Genomic DNA, 23,733 nt, shown 5'->3' on the forward strand with positions numbered 1-23,733 from the left:
TTCTGTCGTACATTGTGTGATTTACGCCTCTAGCGTCGTGTTACAAATAAATAATAAATAAAGTTATCCAGAATGCACGTGCGCGCACACCTTGCACTGTAATTTTTCCCTTTTTTTTATTATCCATTCACATATCAACCAAATTTCGCTGAGCAAAATTTTCAGCTGCTCATGATATATATATATATTTTCGACTAATATAATATGTGTATGACATACCTATACATCCTCGCTTAGATACAAACATAGTTATGTACAAAATGAGCCAACGTTTCGCTTACATTTTCTCCGCATATCGCACAATATTCGTATATTTTTATTGTTTACAAAGGCGTCAAGCACCGACGACATTATGTTCCTCTTTTTTCGTCTTCGTATAAAAAACTAAGGACAAAAGTGTCTTACTTTTACATTTCGTGAAAACATTTCATTTCGTCTTTTTATTTTTTGTACTACTGCCTCCTTTCCTCGATTCATCGTAATACAATAGTCATAGTAGTCCACGATGCGACTATTTCTTATTTTACTTTTAAAATTATATCGAATTTTCCATTTATTTTTATTAAATCAGGCCAATAAACTATAGACTTTCATCAATACTTCCTTAATGCTCATCCAAAAGATAAAGAAGTCTCGTACGTATTGCACGAAAGCCCATTAAAATGTATTTGTGTATTTGCTGTACATGTAATATTTTATTTGCAATTACTTAATAAAGGAAGACATTTTCTAGTTGATTAGGGCACAACAAGCGATTGCGTACAAAACTTCTGTATCGATTGAAGTGGTGCATTTATATATGGATCATATTTTGCTAGTAGTACAAAAAACGAAACATCAATCGTAACGGAGAAAATATTTATAATCACCTCAGATTTTTATGAGCATTCAATGCACAGTGGTTGCGTTGAAATTCGTACTTTCATTAGCGTGAGAATGAAAGAATAATTTAAGATTGTTTGGGATAACTTTATTCGATTAAAAATAAAAAGTATCACATTGGAAAATTTTACTACTCCAATAAATTTAAACACTAAAAACACTAGTTTTAACAATGCAAAACATATTTTAACGTTAAAAAATTTCAAACCACATAAGTTTAAGAAGTAAATCAAAATTTGAACAATACATCGCGTAACATTAAAATTTAAACATTCCAATTGAAGCAACCAATAAAGTCACCAAATACGTGCTTGAGTTAGAGGAATAATTTAATGATACAATTTCATCCTTTTGAAAAATCATGATTTTTTTATGACTATTTGGTCGTGTCCTTTTTTTAAATCAAACAAAAAAGTCATACTCTATTACACCTGAAAATAAATTAAGCGATTAAACGCGACTAGCTATTATTACATTAACAAAACTTTGCGTCAATGTTAATAGGTGCGATCGTTGCACATCAAGTTACATTCGTAGTTACAAAGACATTAGTTTCACACGCCCAACATTTATATTATTAGTTAATTTTTTAGGCACCCTGCTTTTATGGCAATTCATTCTCACGTTTATAACTTCTGGAGTACTAAAAAACTTAAAAAAATTTTTTTTTTAATGAGTGCAATATCTTTTTCGTAAACCAACTTCTGCTTTGAACAGAATCTACTCGAATTACAATTTGAATGAAAACGAATTCGTCTAGATAAGATTCAAGTCATAATGTAACATACGAGCTTTTTAATTTCGTTTCTATATAATTTAATATACACTCGTGCGTCCGATAAATTGTTTAACTTTCTGATACGCGAAAAAAAACATGATGTGATAATGTTAACTAAGAAATGCCAAAATTACTTAAGTAATAAATAAAAAGTTATATGACAATGGCACGCACTATATCAGACTACAATACGTTATGATTATTTCTACAGGTGTATGCAAATTAGATAAAAAATAATTGCACAACTTTTTTCCTCGTGATGATTTTGGCAATTACTCGAAAGTCAACTATTCATTCACCCCTAGTTGACATGTATCCATGCAAGGTTTTATAATTCGTGTCTAAAAACTTTCCTTGCCATGTGTTGCATTGTGTTTCTAGAGTGTTGAGATAATTTTTTTCTTTCGTCTAAAAATTATAAAAGTGCTTTCAGCTTGTTTCGACTCTTGCGATGTGTGGATAGTCTCATTTTTCTCGCATTGTCCTATTTAATTCCCTAAACATTTAGTTGACTACTATTTACTATACTATTTACACAACGATTACGTTCGACGATTCTTATCTATTTTTTTTTTCGTTTTTTGTTTTGCTTTTTTTTTTTAAGGAATATAAATATGGTGTAACAAAAATCATTATCCAAACACACGTTCAAACAAAGCTGAGCTTCTTTTTTTTACTCTTTGCACATCGATCCGAACTTTTTATCCCGTAAAACTTCTCTAAATTAGGCAGTGTCAATCTGTTTGTATTGTTTTTTTCTCCTTATTTTAATCGACTTACACGTTAATTTTTGTTTACTGACTATCACGCTCCTTATACCATTAGTCCGTTCGATTTATTTACATTACGTAAACCGATTAATTTCTTCTTTTTTTTATCATGTATATAAACTTTAGGATGAATGCTTTAGTACCTTTGAAAAACGCATGGCTCTTACGGAGCCAGACTGTTTGCTCGTATAAAACAATTCGGAATCTTCCGAACGATTTTTACTACCGTCTCATGGCCTCTGATGGTCTGGCGTCGATTTCAGGATGTCAGGCTGCGTTGGGAGGCAACCTGAACCTGAAAATTTGAAAAATTAATTCAATTTTCGTTTCGTGTTTTGAACTTTGCTAATTGGCTATGAACGTGGATGCTTTTAATTGGTAACTACTACTGATCAAAATGCTGTTATTCTGTTTGTTCATCCTTTCAAGTCCCAAAAAAACAAAAACAAAAAAACAAGCTCGATTAATAAATTGTTAATAAAAATGTTTCATTTATTTGAAAAGCAAATGAGGGGTTTAATGGTAAGAATAGACACAAAAAAATAATAGTAATGACTCTCAATCCAAATAAATGATCTTTGTTGCATCTTAACTTGTACTCCTATCAGGGATTTTTAGGATAAATCAGATGAACTTATACCAGTGCCAGTCCGTAAAGTAGACTTTATCGATCGATGAGAGCCATTTCGCGTTAACGTGTTCATTTGTGGCGTTCCGGGTAACGTATGGCCCAATGCATTCATGTAGTCGGCTATCAACAAGGTGATTTCCAATATCTGTCGAATCAAAAGCATTTGTATCGAATGTTAAGAGTCAGATAAGGGCGGAAGAGGAAACAAAACGGACCTTAGGTTTGCTAAGGGCAAACAGGAGCTTTTGCTCGGCAGCTCCTTCGTCGGGGCACGCGACGAGCATGAAATCATCCAAGCATCCACCGAACGTGATGATGTTCCCATAATTGTACCGGCACACGACAGCGAACGTCTGTAATTCGAGAAGCGTCACGCTGTCCTCGGACACCGCGATCCACACGGTCGTTGGATCAGACTGTTTGATCTGCAAATGTTGTGAAAAAGGAAAATTTTGATTTCACTTGGAGAGAATCGTCAACGCAATGTGTATATTATAATTGTCTCAAAGGTGTACCTTTGCTTGATAAAGAGTCGCACCGAAGAACGGCCACTTTCTCGTGCAGGTCAGGTAAATTCGTACGCAATCCAAGATGCCACGACCCTTGAGCGACATCCACTTTTCTTGCAGTTTATCTTGCAACTCTCTGTAAGAACACATGAAGAATCGATCAAACCTTTTTCACAAAAAACCCACGTAAAATCGAGAAAAAAAAGAAAACACATACCTCAATTGATCGGCAGTGATGTTGGCGCGATATCTAACTGGGAAAAACTTATCCAACGCCTGCAGTACCAAATGATGAGGATTGTTGCCGCTTCCCCGTGCCTTTTCCGCATTGTACTCCCCGTAATCGATCTGAAAGCAATAATTTCATTTAATCTCGATTCAAAATAATATATACGTACAGAAAAGAAAAAAAAAGTCTCACTTGAGCCATGAGGGCTGCCAGCTCAAAGGCCAGTTCGCGGTTGAGGGGAAACTTGCCCTGGACGACCTGCTGATTAACTTGGTAACACAAAAGCAGCCGTTCACGATCTGTTTCCATTTTAGCCGCGTGTCGCCAGTAGCAGCGCGACTTGTACGTCAATTGGATCACCCTCGTGTTCTCAAACTTGCCCGAGCCCTTTTCCCGTAGGGCCGTTTCCCACTTTGATATTATATCGCAGAGCTGAAATGTAATTGATTTCCACTGTTGAGACGAGAAAATCCAAAGTAAAGAAAGAAAAATCTGCGTATCTTACCTTGGCTTGGAGGTCGATAAAGTGCTCGAGATCCTTTTCGATAGGATCGTCACTGAAGAGCGTGAAGCCCGACTGGTGGACGTCCCTGCAGCCGATCTCCTGGTTGAGGGTTGCCAAAAACTCCTCGATAGTCGTGCTGCCGTCGAAACTGACCACTTGGTAGGTGCCGTTGAGAAAGTGCACGGGTATCGCGTGAGGGAGCGAGTGATGGTACGGATTCTTCATTAGGATCGACAGCACCTCCATACGCGACGGCTTGACCTCCCGGCACCCGTTTTGCAGGGTACGCTCCAGCGCTCGTTCGCAGTAGGCCGAGTACTTGCCGCACTCCGTTCTACGAGTTATAAATATACGGTGGTTTCCAAAGTCAAAAGTATGTGTGCATTGTATACCTGCAGCTTAATATTACTACGCGATTGTGTGTGGAGCAAGAAAATTAACGCCCAAAAGACACGGTTTTAACATATAATTTTGAGAATTTATCAGGTATTTTTAGCCAAAGTTGGGGAATAAGTACATCTATTGCTGATTTTTTATTACATTTTATATTTCCATCAAGCATTTACATGATGGCAGACTAGAACAAAATTTGTTCATTTGATGTCATGTGTGCCAGTCAAGTCTCTGAAGTAATACCATTTGACTAATTCTAAGACATCACTGTATTTTAAGAAGATTTTTTAAATTATCCTCTCTAAATGGTACCATTCTAAGACATCACTACATCTGGCCAAAATTTCTTTTGGTTTCCTCTAGAAAAACTATTTTGGAAAACAAGCTCTTGTTAACACGAAGGGCCATTAATTTACAAATTTTTTTACGTTTGAATCGATTACAACAATCGCGGTAACGTCACAATGGTATAGTGGAAAAAAAAAAAAAAAAAAATGGGGAGGTATATACTAACTTGGAGTCAGCGTTTCTTTGCAGGTGTAGCTTGAGGTACCAGAGGAGCCGATTGTTGCGGGGCAGGAACAGCGAGACGGCCAATGCGAGCAGCTGCCAGCCCTGGACGAGTACGTACTGGGCCGGATTGGTCTTGCAGTCGAGGAGATTCGACGAGGAGTGACCCTGCGCGAGCGGAGGACTGTGTGAACTCGAGGCGGTCGACTGAGCGTCCGCGTTATCACCGGCCCCGCTACCCCCGGGGCCCTGCGTATCGCACGTGAAGAGCGATTGCGTGGCACACAGCAGGAGTTGCTGCAATTTCAGTGGTATGCTGGCGTACTTCTCGAGGAACTTACTTGCCTTTTTTTCTTTCTTTTCTTTTCTTTTTTTTTTTTTCAACTTTTTTTTAATGGGCTCTCTAATTAGATCATTTTTTTTTCTCGTTTCCATCTCGTTAACGCGTGGTGGAGCATTTTTTCATAGTGAATTATACACGGTACGCGATTTTGATATATTTCTTTTTTGTTTTTCTTTTGAATCATTCTTTTTATTCTCTGTGAGTTTTTTAATTCTTCATAGAACTGAGGAAAGTTCGTTATCAGACATATATAGATTTAGGTTTCGGTAATATACCGTGTACAATCAACAGAACCGAGTTTATTTCATTTGTGATTTTAATATGGAAAACTATAGATTTTCTTCCATTTTTCTAGATTGAATCAAAATGTTATTAAATAAGCAAATGAAAATTCACCTTTAATTTTTTGACAAGTATTTACGTTAATGTAAAAATTGTATAATCAGTGCACCAGTAGTGATTAATCATTACTTGTAAAATGGCCAAACCTCCTTCAAGTTAGTAAAAGCAAGAACGGGAAGTTGAAGGGGGCCCACTGCAAAGTCTTGATTTGTTAAGCACCAAAAGTTATAAAAACTCAACCGAACTTTTAACCGAGCCAATGTCACCGGATGAGGATGATTAGCGCCTAAGTAATACAATAATCTAAAGGAAGAGAGGAAGAGTGAAAGAAGAAGAAGAAAGGCATTTGCAAATATATAAATATGGTTCCCCAATTTTTTTCAAAAGCCAAAAAAAAAAAAGTAGGAAGAAAGAGACTATCGAAAGAGAGTCTAAAAAAACCTTCCACATGTGTGTAACTCAGTAAAGCAAACAAAGTGTATGTTCACAGTAAATTGGGCATCCTCCTAATACATCAGCAAATCAAATATTCTAACAACAGAGATGCTTATTTGTTTCTACGTTTGGAAAAAAATTGTCGAGCTCGGAAGGGTGCTTTGAAACGTTGTAGTAACACGCCAATAAAGTTGCTAATCTGTCACTAATCAATTCCAAGTATTTCAAGCGGCATTCAGTATAAACACAGTGATAAATGTAACGAAAATATTTTTTTTTTCTTTTTTTTTTTTTTTTTTTTTTAAATAAAACAAAATAAACATAAGCCACTTTGGAGAAAATAATGCTGTAGTTGAAATTATAATCAAATTATAATAAAAGGCAGGATAACAGTGGACAAAACAAACAAATAAAAAAAAAGAAGTGGAGAACGAACAAAAAATCGAGAGTCTAAAAAGAATGTCTTTTTTGTGTGTAAAAATCTTCTTCTTCATGTACACCAACATACCATTCTGCATGTGTGCGTGCCGCTGAACGTACTTTGACTAGGTGTGAATCATTTTTCACGTTTTAAAAAAAAAAAATGTAATTTGTTGTTTGACAATAACTGTGGTAGTGCTCACATTGACCAGTAAAGTGATTGTGTGTCAAAATACGTTCGGCTCGCGTGATTGGACGTATAGGGCGTTCAGTGATTTTAGAAAGTATATGGCTGATTTAATCTTGAAAGCATTACATAGAATAGAGTCGAATTTCCTTTTTTTTTCCATCTACAACTATATGTGTATCTTGTGATGGAATCATATTAAAATGCTACAATAATCATTAGCAATTTAATGCAAACATATTTCATCGACTCTATTCTTTAACAGTTGAGTATACAAAAAAACAACAGATTGTGTTAAAAATATGATTGTGATTCATGTTCCACATGTAACAAAACATTTGTCAAAAAAAAACCCATGCAACATGTGATTGTGAGCGATATTGGCAGCAGCACATTTAAAGCAGCAAATGAAAATGAAACGTGATCAGTGGTTTACAACTAAAATTATGGTTAACACTTTGTCAAGTATATATTTCGTATTTTCGGTTAAAACGTGTGCCATAAACTCTATGTATAATCAAAACATTGTTAATAGTGATTAGCGGACGAAATACCACATTCAAATCTACGGCAATCACCAAATGTAAACTGTATCCTCGTTTAAATCAACTTACAATTGTTAAAAGTGTTAATCTACGATTACACGTGTGTATTAAGAAAAAAAAAAAAAAAAAAGTTGTAAGCAGACATATTTTAATGGTATTTCCACAAATTCCAGCTCTTTGGGCATGGGAAAATATTAGTTTTCATACTTGACCAAGTTTACCCAATGCACAGTTTCTGAATGAGATGCAAGTTAAAAACTATGTCCTTCATTTCAGAGGTACTTATTTTTATGACTCGTATAAAACTGTACTTGGTCGAAGAAAAAAAAAAAAAAGAAAAAAAAAAAAAAACCATGAAAGAATAAATAAAACTGTGCGTTGAGCTACCGAGTGTTGATTCAATACAAGAAGCAGGACTTACAACGCGCGCACTGCCCAGCGACACAAGTCTTGCGGCCTTTTTTACCTGTACGCCCAAACGGTGCTGCGTGTGCCTACTTGTCTGCTTGACCAGGGCGCATATGAACTCGGACTGCAGCTCCGGCTGATCGAGGCACTGCTGCAGGGCGTTCTGCGCGAGGACCACGTGGTAATCGATCCCAGCCTGCTCGACCGCCACCGACATGAACAACTGGACCGCCTATAGTACGAAGAAGAAAAAAGTTGCTCGAGCCTTTTCAGCGCTCGTTACATCGACACAAATGGTCTAGGTGGTCAACACGTCAAACGTACCTTGAACAACTTGATGGCCTCAACCTGCAAGGCTTCCGAAGTAAGGCTCGTGAAGGGCGTGGCTATGTGTTCCTTGGAGTGAAGCAACAACGGATGCCTCCAGAGCACGCAGTTTGGATCCCCGTCCGTCTCCATGAGCCGCTGGACGAGCTGCTCGTACTGCGTGCCCGCGCTCGGAGCCGCTCCCGAGACTACCGTCAAGTGGTACAGCCAATTGTCCTTGTCCTGCTTGTGCTGCATGAGCAGGTAGGTCGGGCCCTGATGGGACGGGAATATACCGATCGTGTGCTCGTTGCCGCACTCCGAGTCCCTCTCCTCGCTGTCGCTGTCCGACACGTGCTCCACCTCCTCCACCCGCGCGTCCCTCATGTTTATTTGACCGATTGGATTTTGGGTCGTCTATTTAATCAACGTATCATCATCACCTGCTCTATTCTATCCACTTGTACTATTGTACAAGTACACGCATGTACACTCACCACGTCGTTCGGGCACTTGAAGTAGAGGAACATCTTGCCGATGAGGACGCACCAGCACCTTTTGGCGTGTCCATTCTTGACTTTGGTCAGCCAGCCCTGTATCGTTGGTTTGTTGTCCTCCTTGCTGAGCAAAAGCTTGGTCGCGTTTCGCCTCTGCACGTTCTGCAGCACGCGTATCCAGTCCTCCATCGTCGCTATGCAATCCGCGGTCAAGTAGTACGTTTTCTTGCCCGTGGCTATCTCGAACGTCGCCGCGCCCTCCGCCCTGTTCACCCTGTGGGGGTAATCAACGTAAACGTCAATACATGGCACCAAAAAAACCAACTAACGTATCATGTAACGAACACCCACCTGCACAGATCGTCGATGAGTATCTGTCCCTGTGGCTTCCTGTTGACGTCGCTCTGGCTCTTCCCGTAACTGAGCACGCCGTTCTTGAGGACAAAGTAACGCTTCCTCCAAGTCTTCAGTTTGCCCCCGAGCTTGGCCAAATGGCCCGACTTCTCGAGCGCCTCCAGCCTCTTGGGACTGTCGCCCGAGACGCGCAACAGTAGGCTCGGCATGCTGGACTCGAGCGACGCCGAGCTGAGCGCGTCGGGCGGTATCGCGTAGTCCTCCGACAATCCGGACTCTAGAGACATGTCTGCGCGTTTAATAAGAAACAAAGGTGGTTTTGTACCCTCGCCAATTCGAGCAACTCACCGCGTTTGACGCTCTTGCTGGGAGAGCCGCTGGAGCTGCGTTTAGCCGGGCTCATGCTGCTCGTGGTCTTGACGCTCTTGGAGGGACTGCTGGCGCTGCCGAGGGACGAGTCCGTGTTGTCGGACGAGCTGTTGGTTATGCGCGTGTTCGTCTCGGTTTGGTTCTGGTGATCCTCCCCGTCCGAGCTGTCGTCCGAGCTGTCGCCAAAGGGCATGGACCTGATCTGGCTGGCCCGGCCCTTGACCGTCGCGTAAACCGGTACCGAAATGTCGCAGTAGCCGGCCGCCGTGCCCACTTGGACCTGGTGGTTGTGGTTGTGGTGGCTCGAGTGTTTCGACGAGTTGCTCGTGTTGGTCGTGGTCGAGGGCATCGAGGATTCGTCGCTGGTGGCCGGCCCGATGCCCAAGCCTCCATCGGCCACCTGGTAGATCTTGGCCTCCCAGCTGGGGAACCGGTGCAACGGTGGAGTCGGTGGCCTCGGCGTGCCAACCTCGGGCTGGACCTGCTGCTGTTGGCCGTTGCCGTCGACAACCACCACCTGCGCTACCGCCGTCGGGGCTAACTGCTGGTGCTGGGGCCAGGCGTTGTTACCCTCGCGACACGGCGTGTAGATCTCCGCGTAGTCGTGGATGGCCTCGTTGCTGCTGTCGGCGCTGTCCCGGCTGAGGCTCTCCGAGGCGGCGCTCGAGGCCACGGCCGTTCCCGGCACGCTGCTCGGCAGCATCACCAGGTTCTCCACCGCCGCGGCGAGCTCCTCCGAAAGTAAGCTGCGAGGGAAAAGTTCAACCGTATACCGGCTACGTCGAGCGAGGGGAAGATAAACGTGTAAGGAAGGCGAAGAAAAGAAGTTGCGGTGGGAAAAGCAGGAAAAACTTGGTGTTGTTCCTCGGCCGACCGATAGTTCTATCAAGAAAACTTGATTTTAACCATCGGCGACTCCACACGAGGAGCATTGATTGTTCTTTCAATCGCAAAGTGGAAGACGATCAAAGGGTGATCCAATCGTTTGGCAAGAAGCGCGTTTTTTCACTCCAATCGAGCGATCGATTTACAGGCTCTTGTCCGATTTCTCGAACCGCGCGAGATAACTGTAAGCGATTGGCGAAACGTGGAATAGCCTATACAAGCAAGGAGTTGAAAAGCATCTCAAGGGAAAAAATTTTAAATTATATGAATGAAATGACGAGTGAACGTCGATCTCACCTGGAGTCCATGTTGGCGTTGTGGCCGATGATGGGTTGTATGGTGCCGCAAGCGGAGAGGTGCCTGCGATGCCTGGTGCCGGCAACTAGTCCGGAGTGGGCCTCGGCTTGTCCCGTGGCAGTGGCACCGGAGGATTGTCCCACGCCACCGGCGACCTGGTGGTGTCCAGCTGTCGAGGGAACGGTCGCCACCTTGGCTGTTGCCACCTGGTGGGCCGTGCCCTCGAGGTTCTCGGACCGTCTGCGCAGGCTCGAGTCCACCTCCAGAGACAGGGAGGCCCGCGTCGGCAGTATCTGCGGATGTGTGGACGCGCGTCAGAGCTGCGCTCCAACGGGGCAAAGAGGGGCTGCCGAAAACTGAGTCACGCGGAGATAAACGGAGACGAGGCTGGGTTTTGTTCCGACCAGCTCAAGCGCGCCTGATAACTACTCTCTCTCTCTCTGCGTGCTAAAGCTTATTTTGCTGTGTTTGAAAATGGCGCGTTTTTTACGAAGCAACAACGGAAACTCGCGTGTATTGGCTCACCGAAGGGCAATTTTATTTAAAAAACTGCGAGATTTTGTCGTACACTTGTACCATTAGGTACGAGAAAACAGAAGATAAAAAAGGGGGGCACTTACAGGGGGCCTCAAGCCGATGTTGGTGATGTGATTGCGCAGGAGCTCGAGTTGCTGGTTGCACTTGTTGTTTTGCTCGCGCAGGTGCTGGTTCTGCTGCTCGAGCTCGCGAAGCTTGTTCGTCACCCACTCCTTGATGCGGGCGGCCTTAGCCTCGACTTGACGCGCGTCCTGGAGCCTAAGCTGCCGCTGTCGTTTCAAAACGATTTTCATGCATACACATATTATATATTTGTATAAGGCACCTACACCCTTAATAACCACCGCCGCGAGTTAATCCTTTTGACCCACTTTTTTTTCAATTTCATCCCCTTTCGTTTTGTGCGATCGAGCGTAAAATATAGATCGAGCGAATCGACCCGAAAAGTAAATTCTTGTATAGGTAATATACCTGCTCCTCGACCTGCGTCTCTAGCTTGGAGATGCAGGCGCAGTGGGTATCGTCGATCTGGTCATTCTGGACGCTCGAGGTGGATGGCAGGGAGTGCGGCGGGGAACCGACCCCGGACGTGTTTAGGCAGTATTCACCCTTCACTAGCCGCTCCTCCATCATCCGTACCTGCAAACAACACCGAGTCAAACGTCACTCTCTAGTTCTTTTTTATTTATTTTTTTTTTGTTTCCTCCCTCTTTTTTCCCTTCGCTCGCAAGCTCCGGCACCTGCTATACATACGCTTCCCTGCCAAGCAATTATATATATATATATGCACACATCGGAGGGTTGGTAACAGCGGCGTATTTTTCTCTTGCCTTCCCCTTGTCTTCAATGAGCGAGTCGTAGCGTTTTCCTCGAAAGAAGAAGATCCACGCACGGGGAAAAAAAAAAAAAAGAATCATACAGCGGCCCTTCATTCTCGTGCAGGGATCCAAGGGTGGAAGATGATGAAGACGGGGATGCACGGCCGCACCGCGTGCAAGCGCGGCGTCCATCGTATATATAAACTCGCCACCCCCTCTTTCCTGCGCCGCGAAAATCCTAACCAAAGCGCGGAACGATCGTGGGTATAAGTATATGGGTAAGTGTGTACCTTTTTCTTGACATCCTTGATGTGCTCATAGTGGGGGGATGACATGATACACAAACAAATGCCAACGAAAATTGACGACATGTAGGCCTTGGAGACGATAAATTGTGGCGGCGTGCAGAATAAAAGAAAAAAAGAAAGAAAAAAAAAATATATACCACCAACGAGAAAAACCACCCGCGCTCGCAATCACGACACCATCACCATCACCTTATAGCCACCGGTGCAATAATATATTTGTACACATTATTATACGTAACTTGTCCAGCGCGCGTGGGTTGTGTATGTACGTATAATATTTGCCACCAACTGAAATAAAATATACAATGGTATATACGCGCGCGTGTGTGTGGTGTACACCCCCCGTTATTATCTCTTAACCCACGCCGCTACGCTTGCACGCACGCATCGCGCACTTTGTACAGACTGGCGACGCGAGAGAAAAAGAGAGACGTGACGACGACTGTACACACACGACGAGGTCCTCTCGAGTGCGCGTCGCTCTTTGCCCCCGACGACTTTAACCGTGTGTATACATATGCGTGCGCGCAAAAAAAAAAAAAAAAAAAAAGGAAAAAAAAAGGTAGCGACAGACGTCGCTCGTAGGTATATGGATGGGGTAGGTATAGGTGGCGGTGGCTGTGGAGCATCACCGAGAGAGAGCGAGCGGTATAAGGTAACGGAAGGGCAAGGGCGATTTATCCCGACATTATAAGCGTAACATGGCGCGCGCGAGCCAAGCTTGGTGTATACACACACACATATCCCAGTGGGGTAGGTAGGTGCCTATAGGGGCGACACGTGCGCGCTCGGGCTTTCGCTCTCTCTTTTTTTTTTTTTTTTTTTTTTTTTTTTCTTCCACCCCCGTTTACTCCGTTTGTACCACCGTAATGGCTATATATACTACGTGTGTATACGCAAGCGCGAGGGTGCAACCTATACGTATATATGTATACACGGTAAACTCGCAAATACCACTGGGGCTGCTACCGCTGTCTGGTATACGCGACCGTGTTGGGGTGTACAGCAACCCCCCCCATTTCCCTTTATACGTGTTATACCTATTTATACACGCGACTACGAGCAGCTGTCAAAAATCGATCGCGGGTACATGACGTTGTAGGTACCTACGTATACCTACCCCTCGCTATAAACGGACGGACAGACGCGCCGACATCTATCCATCTCTCTCCGCACTTTCTCAGGCTCGCCGTCTTTCTGCACGTTGTATGTATATATATATACGTATGCGCATCTGGGGGGGTGGGGTAAGAGGAGCTTGGGGGATAAGCGCGAGCCGGAGAGGGGGGAAAGAAAAAGGGAGAGACAGGGAAAATCAATACCGAACATTAGCCCTTTTTCTTTTTCTTTTTCCCCCCTTCGAGGGGCCCTATACGCACCCTCCATCCGTTTATACCCCAATGCAGCGCCCTCCAAACTATCCCTTCGTGTTTTGTATACCTTTTGCATACACGCCCACCCTTCCTCCCTCCTCTATATAGTTCTCCTCCTCCTCCTCCTATGTATATATACGCGTGGCCTCTTTTCGTTCGAGCAAAGGGGAAAGGAGGGGTTGGGGATCGACGTTTTTCAAATACGTATATGAATAGGATCGAGTGCCCGTGCACGATGACGCTTTGTTGAGGGCCCGCGGGCGCAAGTGGCTAATCGGGGGGGGGGGAGTCGGGGTGCCTTTGTTTGTTGTTTTTGTCCTCGGTATAATCGACGATTTTCCCAAGTCCTTTCCCTTCCCTCTCGTCTACATTACCCTTTACACCCGTTGGTCTTTAATACTCCTCTTCTATAAGTACACCCTACTATGTAAATACTTTGTGTGAGGTTGTACTACTGTAATATTTAAAAAAAAGGTAAGTAACAATACATATATATTCTACACGGACCGGAAGGAAGGTGGACATATTGTACTAATATTCAATTGGGATCGTTTAACGATGCACGTGCGGCACCGATCCTCGGGTTCTCGTTGACATTTATAAAATCGCTGGTTGGTCGGATTGACTCACGAGGTGAGAAGTTAAAGAGCTTGCGGAGTGACGTTACATGTCGCATCGTAAAACTCCCTTTTCGCCAGTCCATGTCAATTGGAAACCACAATCAATCAGGTACAATTGCAACCAAAAATGCTGATTGGCGAGTTGATTGTATTAATTTAGAAAAATCCTACGGTCACGTTTTCTTCGCGTACTACTCTTATTTATCGCTGACATCTACCTATATATGTGGAAAAAATCGACCATAGAAAGTCATTGCCCTTTAAATAAGGAGTACTGAAGAAAAAAAAAAAAAAAAAAAAATTGCACTCTAAATCCACTAAGGAACAAAAGAAACAACAATAATCACACGCACAAGGAACACCGCAAACCTTGTTAATCCCGGGGCACTCAACGTTGCGCGTATACTACTTATGGCGCGGCAGACTTTCGCGAGCACTGAGACAAAAGTTGAAAAGCCCCCTCATTACTCTCCAGTTCAAAGCGATGAAAATTAGCAGTATGAAAAAAAGTAAAATCTCACCGTGCGAGGACTCCATGGCCGGACCGGTGGGGCGCTCCGTACAGATCGAAGCGAAAATCACAAAAAACAAAAGATCCTCTAGTGGCCGCGGCACAGCGACCGCGCGATGGTACAAACAAGACAAACTCCCTTTCTCTCCACTCACGATGATAAGTATATTATATTACGACACTAGCCGGCGGCGCATCCAGCGCGAGAGAGTATAATATGTAACGCGGAGATGGAGAAGGAGGAGAGCGTCCACGCCGAGAAACATAGAGGAACTCGAGCACGCGGCGGCACAGAGCATCGGTATACCCAAAGCTTAGGCGCTTGCGCGCCCTGGTACACCCCCATACTATACGGGAGGAGGAGGTGGAGGCGACTCCGTGGGGGCTGTATAATACACACGGTCTCCTTTTACCCCCCCCCCCTCCCCCGATCGGTGGAAGCGAGAAAGAGAATAGTGGGATACGTAGTCACCGCCGCGCCGTCGACGCCGGCGAGAGCCGGTGAGTCATGGGCTGGCCGCGAGCCAAGCCCCCTGTATAATATACATACACGGGACACAAGAGGATGATGACGATGGGGGCTAAACTTTGCATGCACCGCACACGGAAACTCTACACCTATATATGCGACACTCTTTTTTTTTTTCTTTTTTTTTCTGCTCATCACTGCGTTACATGAACAGGCTGTAAACGAAGACGCTATATGTACTTCCTGATCGGGGTGTGTTACACCGGTACTGTGGGGTGCCTTTCGCGCGCTGTTAGTCATGACGACAAATGGCACTTATCGGGGCTAACCACAGCTCCACCCTTTGCTCCACTTGCTCCCGGTTTTGGGGCCACTTTTTTTGTTTTCGCCTCTCTCTCTCTCTACTGGCTTTTGCATTTAACGATACTTTTGCCCCGACGGAAAAATGGGGCGTGAATACCTCGGCGGTGCGATAAAACAAAACGAAGCGGCGGAGATTCACCGGGATTTGGTAAAATATGGTGGCCCACGAATTCCTCGGCTACGACGAAACTGCGAGCGTTGGTATTTTGAATAAATATGCGCTCGATGCTTCTCTCTCTATAGCCGTTCCTACGAGCAATTACCAATTAGCCAAGAGTGCATATTACGTACAGGTGAAACGTCAAATTAAACATGAAATCATTTACTCGTGTGGTCGAGAATCAAACGGAGCAAATATACGTACACCGAAATAAATCCCCTTTAGGCGTCGTCGAGGAGGAGGAGCCACCCCTGGGCCCTCCGTGTGTGTATCCCTAAAACGGAAGGCCGTGATACGTGAGTAACGTCGTTACGTCCGGTCGTACATCGACTGACTCACGACTCGCTAAACAGATCAATCCAATTCACGGGTAAAGTAACACCGATCAGATTTACGCACCCCTATTTGCTCCTCTTACCTATACATGTATACATAGTGCATACGTGTATATCTACAGTAGAGCCATATCGTTTCTGCACGAGCGTCAAAAGAGAAGCAAAAAAAAAAAAAAGAGAGAAAAAAGATGTACGAGAAAGAGGAAAAAAGAAGAGAGGGAGAAATAAAAGACGCGCGCTCGTGCATGTGACCCTTTGGTTTTTAAGGGAGATGGTGGTGTCTTTTTCTCGTTGAGCGAGTGTTTTGAGCGAGGCACAGCCGGGGGCTTTTTACGCTTTCGAGTGAAGCATATTTCGCAAGTGTCGCCCACCGAAGCCCCCGAATGGAGTAATACGAGAGTGCATAATATAACCACTGCGGGAGAGCTTTTCGGGACTAATGAAATTTTTCAAGGGGGTCATTTTACGTTTGAAATCGGCGCAGCTCTTGTTTACATGAATATTACATTCACCGTCGAACCGATGATAATATATGTTTTCCCATGCCTATACGCTGCACTCGTATGTTCTGGATTCGCTCCAGAAACCAAAAATTTCGATCACCAGTCCCAGGTGTGTATACATATAGGTATAGCCACGTAAAAAAAAAAAAAAAAAAAAAAAAACAAAAGCAAAATATCAAAGACGCAAAGAGAGAAGATTAAAAAAGTTGAGCTCGAGAGGGACGCGCGCTCATACTCGCGTGGCTGTCTGCCAAGAGGCGCGCAACCCTGCAATAATACACCGTCAGTTGGAAAGCTCGCCTCGGGTGTTTGACCGAAATAAGCTATACGGAATAATCGTACCTATACAGCTATACATGAGAATTCATTTGAATAGTAACTTAATGCGCAAGCTTTGAGTGGGAATTTTCATTGGGCCATGTGACGTCGGGGAAGGTTGCAAAGACGCGCACAAACATCTGCCGATCAGAACTCGTATGGCGTGTACATAATATATACGCGTGGGTATCGGGAAGGGAGATCAAAGCGCATCTCTTGATTGAGTTGCAGCGGATAGGGGTCCCGTCGTCATCATCGCCGGGAATTAGCACTGGGAGCAAAAAGAGAAGCGAGAGAGAGAGAGAGAGCCCATCAGCAACAAATACAGCAACCGCTGCGTGCGCGATGCGGAAGGTCAACGACTGTCTGCGTAGAGTCGAATGACCGGCGCGTATTGTACATAGTTACACATATATATGTCTGCAGTCGATAACTCGCTATGCCCATTATATGCGTGTACACTGTATTATACTTATACTCGCTCTCTCGTGTGTGTGTGTATGAGGTGTACTATGTGCATGCACTGCACAATTCTGCGCCACCTGAGCGCTTATCCATCGGGCATATACCATATATACAAGAGCGAACAATGAAAAGTATTTTCTCATCTGCTCGTCGCGGCTACGCGGAAAATCTCGATCGATCGGGGCTGATTCGATACTTTGGCGAGAGCTCGCGTGGCGGCAGCTAAAGTTCATATTGCAAACTTATGCCCGACGGATCGAGAAATTTAATGCACGAGCCGATTGAACGCGTAAAAATACACGCGCATATATTGGAGCGTCATTGGAAAGCGCGCATAATTTTATATTGGTGATTATCGTAAGTTATGCGGCTACAGGGGTGTGGTTTATGAATTGAGACAAGTCGTTTACTGAAAAACAAAATTTGATGATATTTTGAAGCGGATGCTGTTGATGGAGTATATAGAGAGCTACCGTATAAGAGCACTAATAAAGAGTAAAATTCATAAGTGTTGGAAGACTACCTTTAAAAGAAACTTTTTTAAATCCCTGTATTCTTTTTAGTGAAGTAGGGAAGCAAACAAGAAAAAAGTTGAAAAATACGATTGCATAATTTTACATTTCATTACTTTCCAGTGTACAAAAAAGTTAATTTGTATAATGATGCATGTAATATGTTATAATTTTTATCGCAACACATCGTGTTGTGGTTGATTGTATTAAAAAAAAAAAAAAAAAAAAAAAAAATTGAATTTTCAAAACATTTATTTTAGTTTTAAAAATCAGCTAGTTCATTCGATTGAGATCCATGCCCCCACGTATATTGTATAAACAGACAAAAAATGTTGTTAATTAAAAAAAATTTAAATTGCTTTAACAGAGTGGTTTTTTTTTGGAATTCAAACATTTGTTGAAAAAGGATCAAGCTTAAAAGCAGCACCCGTAAGTAACATTTTTTTTTTTTATAAATTCCAAGCTCTGCGGTTAAAGTGCTAATGCATTTTTTCATTTTTAAAGAAACTTGCCTGCTTTGATACTCGTAATGATTTGGTATGAAAATAAAGGTACACACGATATGATTGATTGTAACACAAATATATGTGCACAAAAGTACACAGCAAAAGATACACGCTCTTGTGGTGACACTCCCGTGTAGACCAATCGCGTTGAAAAAAAAACGCCCATCCGATAAAACCGATATCAAACAGCTTTATAATTAATCTTTCAAAACAAATCAGTCCACGCGAATAGAGTACATGAATTTCAACCGCACACCACATATATATCACTCCATAAGAGGAGGTAAGCACTCGGAGTACCTATACCATAAAAGTACAACAAACCATCGAACGAGCCGGCGCGTCTCCGTTGTGTGTGTACAATAATAATTAAGCAGGAGAGGTATAGAGTACATATTATAACGTCTGAATGAAGCGTAGCCCGCCACCAGCATCGCCGTCGTCTTCGTTTCCGCGCAACTTCCCTGACTTCTCGGAACATTCAAAATAAAGCCCTCTCTCCCTCGGCCTTCCTATCTCCCCCGGCACTCCGCAAGCTCATCAGCTGCCCGTATATATTTAGAGGGCAGACGAGCCTCTCTTTATTTTCGCCGCGCTCGGAGCTCATACGCATTATAATATACGTCGTCGTTTCCTATCTCCCCCGTATATAGTGTATAGCCTCACGCGTGCACGCACACACGTTCGTAGAGAAACGTTCGTTCGCCCCTTGAGTGAAGCACACGTATGACACATGCACCGTGTCGAGAAAAGGTGTAGATCGTCCAAAAGGGGAAACAGCTAACCATATACATGTAGTATGTGCATATGTCATTAAGATGTTTCTCCCGGCTCAGTGTATGGAGTGATAGCACCAATGACGAAATTCTACAATGGGTAACCCTTTCCAACTCAGGAAAATAATAGGAGTTTTTAAGATACCCTATGTACGTATAATTTGGTTCAGCTTCGTTTCGAAAGCCCAGCAGTTTTGGCAGTACTATAACTTGTAATTTTCCCCCTTTTTATCGCCAAGTAGACTCAAGTGATGAAAAAAAGTATGCTTTGATATCCACGTGGCACAGTCACACGGCGCCATTCAGGGAGCTGTCAAGCCGCCCTCGTCTATAATCGGTTTAGCTCTCCCGTCCTCTCATCGATACACACACCAACACTCTAACGGGTTCGGCCGCAGAATGAAACGCTAACGAGGCTGTCCCAGGAGCCTTTCGGAAAACTAAATTAATCCCCTCGACCGAGCGCGCGCCAAGGAGCAATTAACCCTCGCTCGGCCCGCGGGCTCCGGTTGTTATCGAATTTGCGAGCACTCCCCGGCGTCGCGCCGAAAATTACACAGGAGGAGGACATATTTATACGGAAGAGCTCGAGAAAAGCGAGAGTATGTACGTCAGGTCCTCTCCTTTGTCGTCGCCGCCCGAGTGAACTCACGTACGCGCGCCCCCTACTTGCCTCGAAAGAGTAGCGTTTCCGGTCCAATTTCTCGCACCCCTCGCTCGATTAATGCGCGCTAATCTTCCTCCCTGCCCCTGGATATGTACACACGCGTGCCGTCGCTTTTTCCACACCTCCTTACGTGTGGCATGTATGTACGACCCCGAGGGTGCATCGAGAGAGACTCGCAGGGGGTTGGGAGGCACGCTTTGCATTATGCATGCACGGCACCAAAGTGTCGAAAGCGCGATAACGAGGTCTACTGGCCCATACGCCGCATCGGAATGATGGGGGAAAAGTAAACAGAGCTTTTTGGAGTGGCACAATATTTAAAGCTCCGTAAAGTACCGTGTAAACGGGTGCATGCGTTTAAAGCCTCGTGCACGATGTCGATGCTTCATGGTTGCACCAAAGTGCTTAAATTGAACAACAATTAACGCGACGTTAACGGAGAAAGAAAGAAATCTTACATACAGCCAAATCCTTGATTATACCTATAATATTGTATAAAATATGAGCTCGGGTTGTGATGAAAAAAAAAAAAAGGCCCACGAGCGATCGGAGATTTACCTTTCACGAGTGTCACCTGCTGGGATGATCCATAGTACCGTTGTCTCGCGCGCGCTGAGTGTCCCTCTGCTCCGTAACGTGCGGCTTCTACGGCATCAACACAATAACCCTCGGTCGCACCGCAATTCGTCCTTATCCCCGACACTTTGCCAATTACCATGGGGCCGGACATCGCCCCTTTATCGCGCCAACGTCGCAACTACAACGGCAACGCGGAGGAGTAGAGTGTACGCCGGCCCCGGCGACCGCGGCTCGTTCTCTGCCATCTTGGCAGCGGCGCGCTGTGCCCTCGCCTACACACACATCACAGTCATACTCCTCGCGAGCCTATACATCCTCTCCTATCTTCTACTACTAGTATATAGTACTATACTTTGTCGCCCTCCTCCAACCCGCGCACTCCACGGGCTACGAAAATCAATGCTCGAGAGATGCAGCGCTTCTCCCCCCCCCCCTGCTGTGTTATACGTCTATACGCGCCCTATACGCCTCTTTCTCTATCTCTGTACATGCAGTACGTGATGGGTATACATCGCGAGTGTCCTCCTCCACCGTTTGTCCATCTTTTATACTCTCGTCCCTCCGTTCTTTTGCCAGTCCGTCCGTTCGTCCGTATGTGCATGTGCCCGGCACTTTCATACACACACCTCTATACTTGTAGACGGTTGCAAGTGTAAGATGTAGGAGTGCGTGCCCAACACGCGACTCCGGGGATCGATGCCCCCGTGCGCCTCGCGAGGTCGGTAACAGCAGCGGTAGCTGCAGATGGTGATTTTTTATTTTTTTTATTTTTTATTTTTTACGTATCGACAGCAGGGCGTGCTTTTCGACGGACGGTCCTCTATAGAGTTGGGGGCGATTGCCCATGGGGGTGTAGCTGTAATGTTACGTGGGAGTAAAGCCACCCCTGGTGGGTCACAATCAATTTTCGGGAATCGCGTTGTTCGCAAAGGTGGATTACATATTCGTGATTGCCCAATTATAAGTAGGTATACAACCCCGAGCATCGGTGGTCGTCCCGGGCGTCGATAAACAAAGTTACCCTCAGCTGCGGTCGGTAAAGCTGGGGCGCGCCCCTTCACCGGCAACTTTGGGCCAAATTACGGAGCTGGCGCTGCAAGCTGCGCACCAGCTGCGGCGGGGCTCACCGGTATAGGTCGTTGTAATCCGCCCTTTTTCCCATCGGAAATCCATACGGCATCGAAAAATTGGAGCACGCGCGTGTGTGTGTAAACGAGCCGTTTTCGTGGCACTTTGCATGCGAAATGTGTTTGAGAATCGGGGGCTTACCTTGTCCTCCGCCTCGTCGGCACGTCCCTCCGCCTCCAGGACACGTTGTTCCAGCTCCGACAGCTGCAAGCACACAAAAAAGAGAATATGGTCAATTTCAGTGGATAAGGTGTTTTTATGGCGGAAATCTGGGGGCCAGTTGCTCTCTATATTGATTTTGCATGTACCTACTATTTGTTTGTACATATAACTTTGATAATTTTTTTTTTATTGCTATCCTGTGCTCGATGTAGTAAATCAAGTCCACGATTTAGATGCTTATATTTTTTACAACCAACATAACTTTGTTTCCCATCATCAGTACAACCATCGTTTAGCTAAATTAAGCAAATTTGGAGCAATTTAAAAGCAATTTACCGGAGGCATCAACAGGTTTTTAGACGCTCGTGTTTCAAGCGAGTTTATGTAATAAACATCTCCAAAGCTGCAGATTAACATTTCGAATGCAGTTGTCCTACTCCTATATTACGACAGCCAAAATAATTCAACATGTCAGGATTGCTCTGCATAAAATGTACATTGGGGTTAGGCAAAAAAAAAAAAAAAAAAGTAGGACACCAAAACGCGACACGCGAGTACTTTGCATACGTATAAAAACATGCACCATCAGCCGAAATAAACTAGTCACTCACGACGTAGAAACAATATATGATGTCGGCCCGAAACGATTTATCTTTCCCCAAATCGAAAATGCCGTCGTGGAAAAAAAAAATCCACCATTAATGCTCGCAACGTCGCGTCAATCAAGCTTGCGAAACAAAAACACAAAAGTATATACCCCATCGCGCAACCTTCGGACGTGTATGTAAAAAACAATGAATTCCCCCCCGAAAAAAAAAAAAAGGGAGAGGAATCGACGTTACTTCAACGCCAGGGATCCGTAGAATTAGTGGGCCACGCATGCTCCCCCATGAATAATCGACAGCTCCGAGGATAGAGTCACCCAATGCCTACATCCGTCATCGTTACGCGGGAAATAATATATGTGATAAATAACTCGGTCCTTCGTCCACGACTATAATCATACTATTGCCCACAAATCTCCTCCGCACTCGCTCTCCCAAATCTAGACAGCGCGAGCAGGCGGTTACACACCCAACGTCCCTAGAGAAGATGGGAAAAGTTGTTTTTTTTTGTCTTCTCCCAATCCGCTATACTTTTTTTCCCTTCCAGCCTCCAAGTGTGGACCACATAGTTTGTAATCCCCGTCGCGGGTTTTTTTTCTAATGAGATTTTAATGTCGAGGAGGTGGGGAGGATCGGCTCGCTCAAACGAGATCTCAAGCTCGTAATCCAGAGCGCATTATACCTTGGCACACCGCACATGCAGCCACGTATATACGTAGGGATGTGGCTCTCGAAATAGGACGCCTAATGAATTTCGGGGCGCCCTCCTGTATGAGTGTAACAAAAACAGAAAGGAAAAAAATCCGGGGCTACCATATACTCTCCTTTCGAGCTCTACACGAGTGGGTTTAATAGCCGGGGTATTACCGGGAGAGAGAGAGAGAGAGGAGGGAGAACGTAGACGACGATCGTTTAAGCGGAATTAGCTGAAATATCATTTTCAGGGGGGGATGAGCCTCTAGAGCTCGTACATACCGAGGATAACCGGCTAATCTAGTGCGTCTCCCCTGCGAGGGGAGTAGGGAGTTTATTTCGCGAAAAACCTCTGCAACGCGGAGCTCCGCTAGCTAATGAACTGTTCCTTTTGACCCTGACGACTCGTTGATATTTCACGAGGAGCAGGAGGGGGAAGCTTTACGCTTATCGTCGGTGTGTTTGCTCAATCTTTTGTGAAGCGAATTCATCTTACGAGGCTCAAATCGAGCGAGAAGAGCGCGATAGTGGGTTCATTGGATATGATTATCATTATGGCGGGCGATGCTATCTGCTTAACCGACTTTGCGTTTGGCCCGTTTGGATGAAATTAATTCGAATTTGTTGACTCCACGAGATGACGCCGGACTCGCAGAGCCTCGCTGGAAAATAATTTCTAATAAATTCACTCACCAACTGTGCAGCTAGTGTGTATCATCCATCGGACCGT

The 23,733-nt window shown here is 44.5% G+C and overlaps 1 protein-coding gene across 1 annotated transcript in view; it reads right to left on the bottom strand.

Moving 5' to 3' along the window:
• The window catches only part of LOC106638241 (uncharacterized protein CG43867), a 131,709-nt gene continuing 107,976 nt past the window's right edge, over nt 1-23,733 (bottom strand). The window contains exons 4-20 of the mRNA XM_089592188.1: nt 21,685-21,747; nt 11,604-11,771; nt 11,216-11,401; nt 10,596-10,888; nt 9,393-10,159; nt 9,042-9,333; nt 8,691-8,964; nt 8,212-8,610; nt 7,901-8,119; nt 5,212-5,504; nt 4,305-4,638; nt 3,992-4,231; nt 3,788-3,918; nt 3,577-3,706; nt 3,277-3,486; nt 3,071-3,206; nt 1-2,725 (exon numbers count right to left, since the gene is read on the bottom strand). Of these exons, the coding sequence (XP_089448314.1) occupies nt 2,661-2,725; nt 3,071-3,206; nt 3,277-3,486; nt 3,577-3,706; nt 3,788-3,918; nt 3,992-4,231; nt 4,305-4,638; nt 5,212-5,504; nt 7,901-8,119; nt 8,212-8,610; nt 8,691-8,964; nt 9,042-9,333; nt 9,393-10,159; nt 10,596-10,888; nt 11,216-11,401; nt 11,604-11,771; nt 21,685-21,747 (4,200 nt within the window). The 3' untranslated portion in view covers nt 1-2,660. The remainder of the gene's footprint in view (nt 2,726-3,070; nt 3,207-3,276; nt 3,487-3,576; nt 3,707-3,787; nt 3,919-3,991; nt 4,232-4,304; nt 4,639-5,211; nt 5,505-7,900; nt 8,120-8,211; nt 8,611-8,690; nt 8,965-9,041; nt 9,334-9,392; nt 10,160-10,595; nt 10,889-11,215; nt 11,402-11,603; nt 11,772-21,684; nt 21,748-23,733) is intronic.

This window comes from Copidosoma floridanum, unplaced genomic scaffold, assembly GCF_036245765.1.
Source record: "Copidosoma floridanum isolate Cflo_tuat_1 unplaced genomic scaffold, Cflo_Japanese_pri ptg000014l, whole genome shotgun sequence".
Lineage (NCBI taxonomy): Eukaryota > Metazoa > Arthropoda > Insecta > Hymenoptera > Encyrtidae > Copidosoma > Copidosoma floridanum.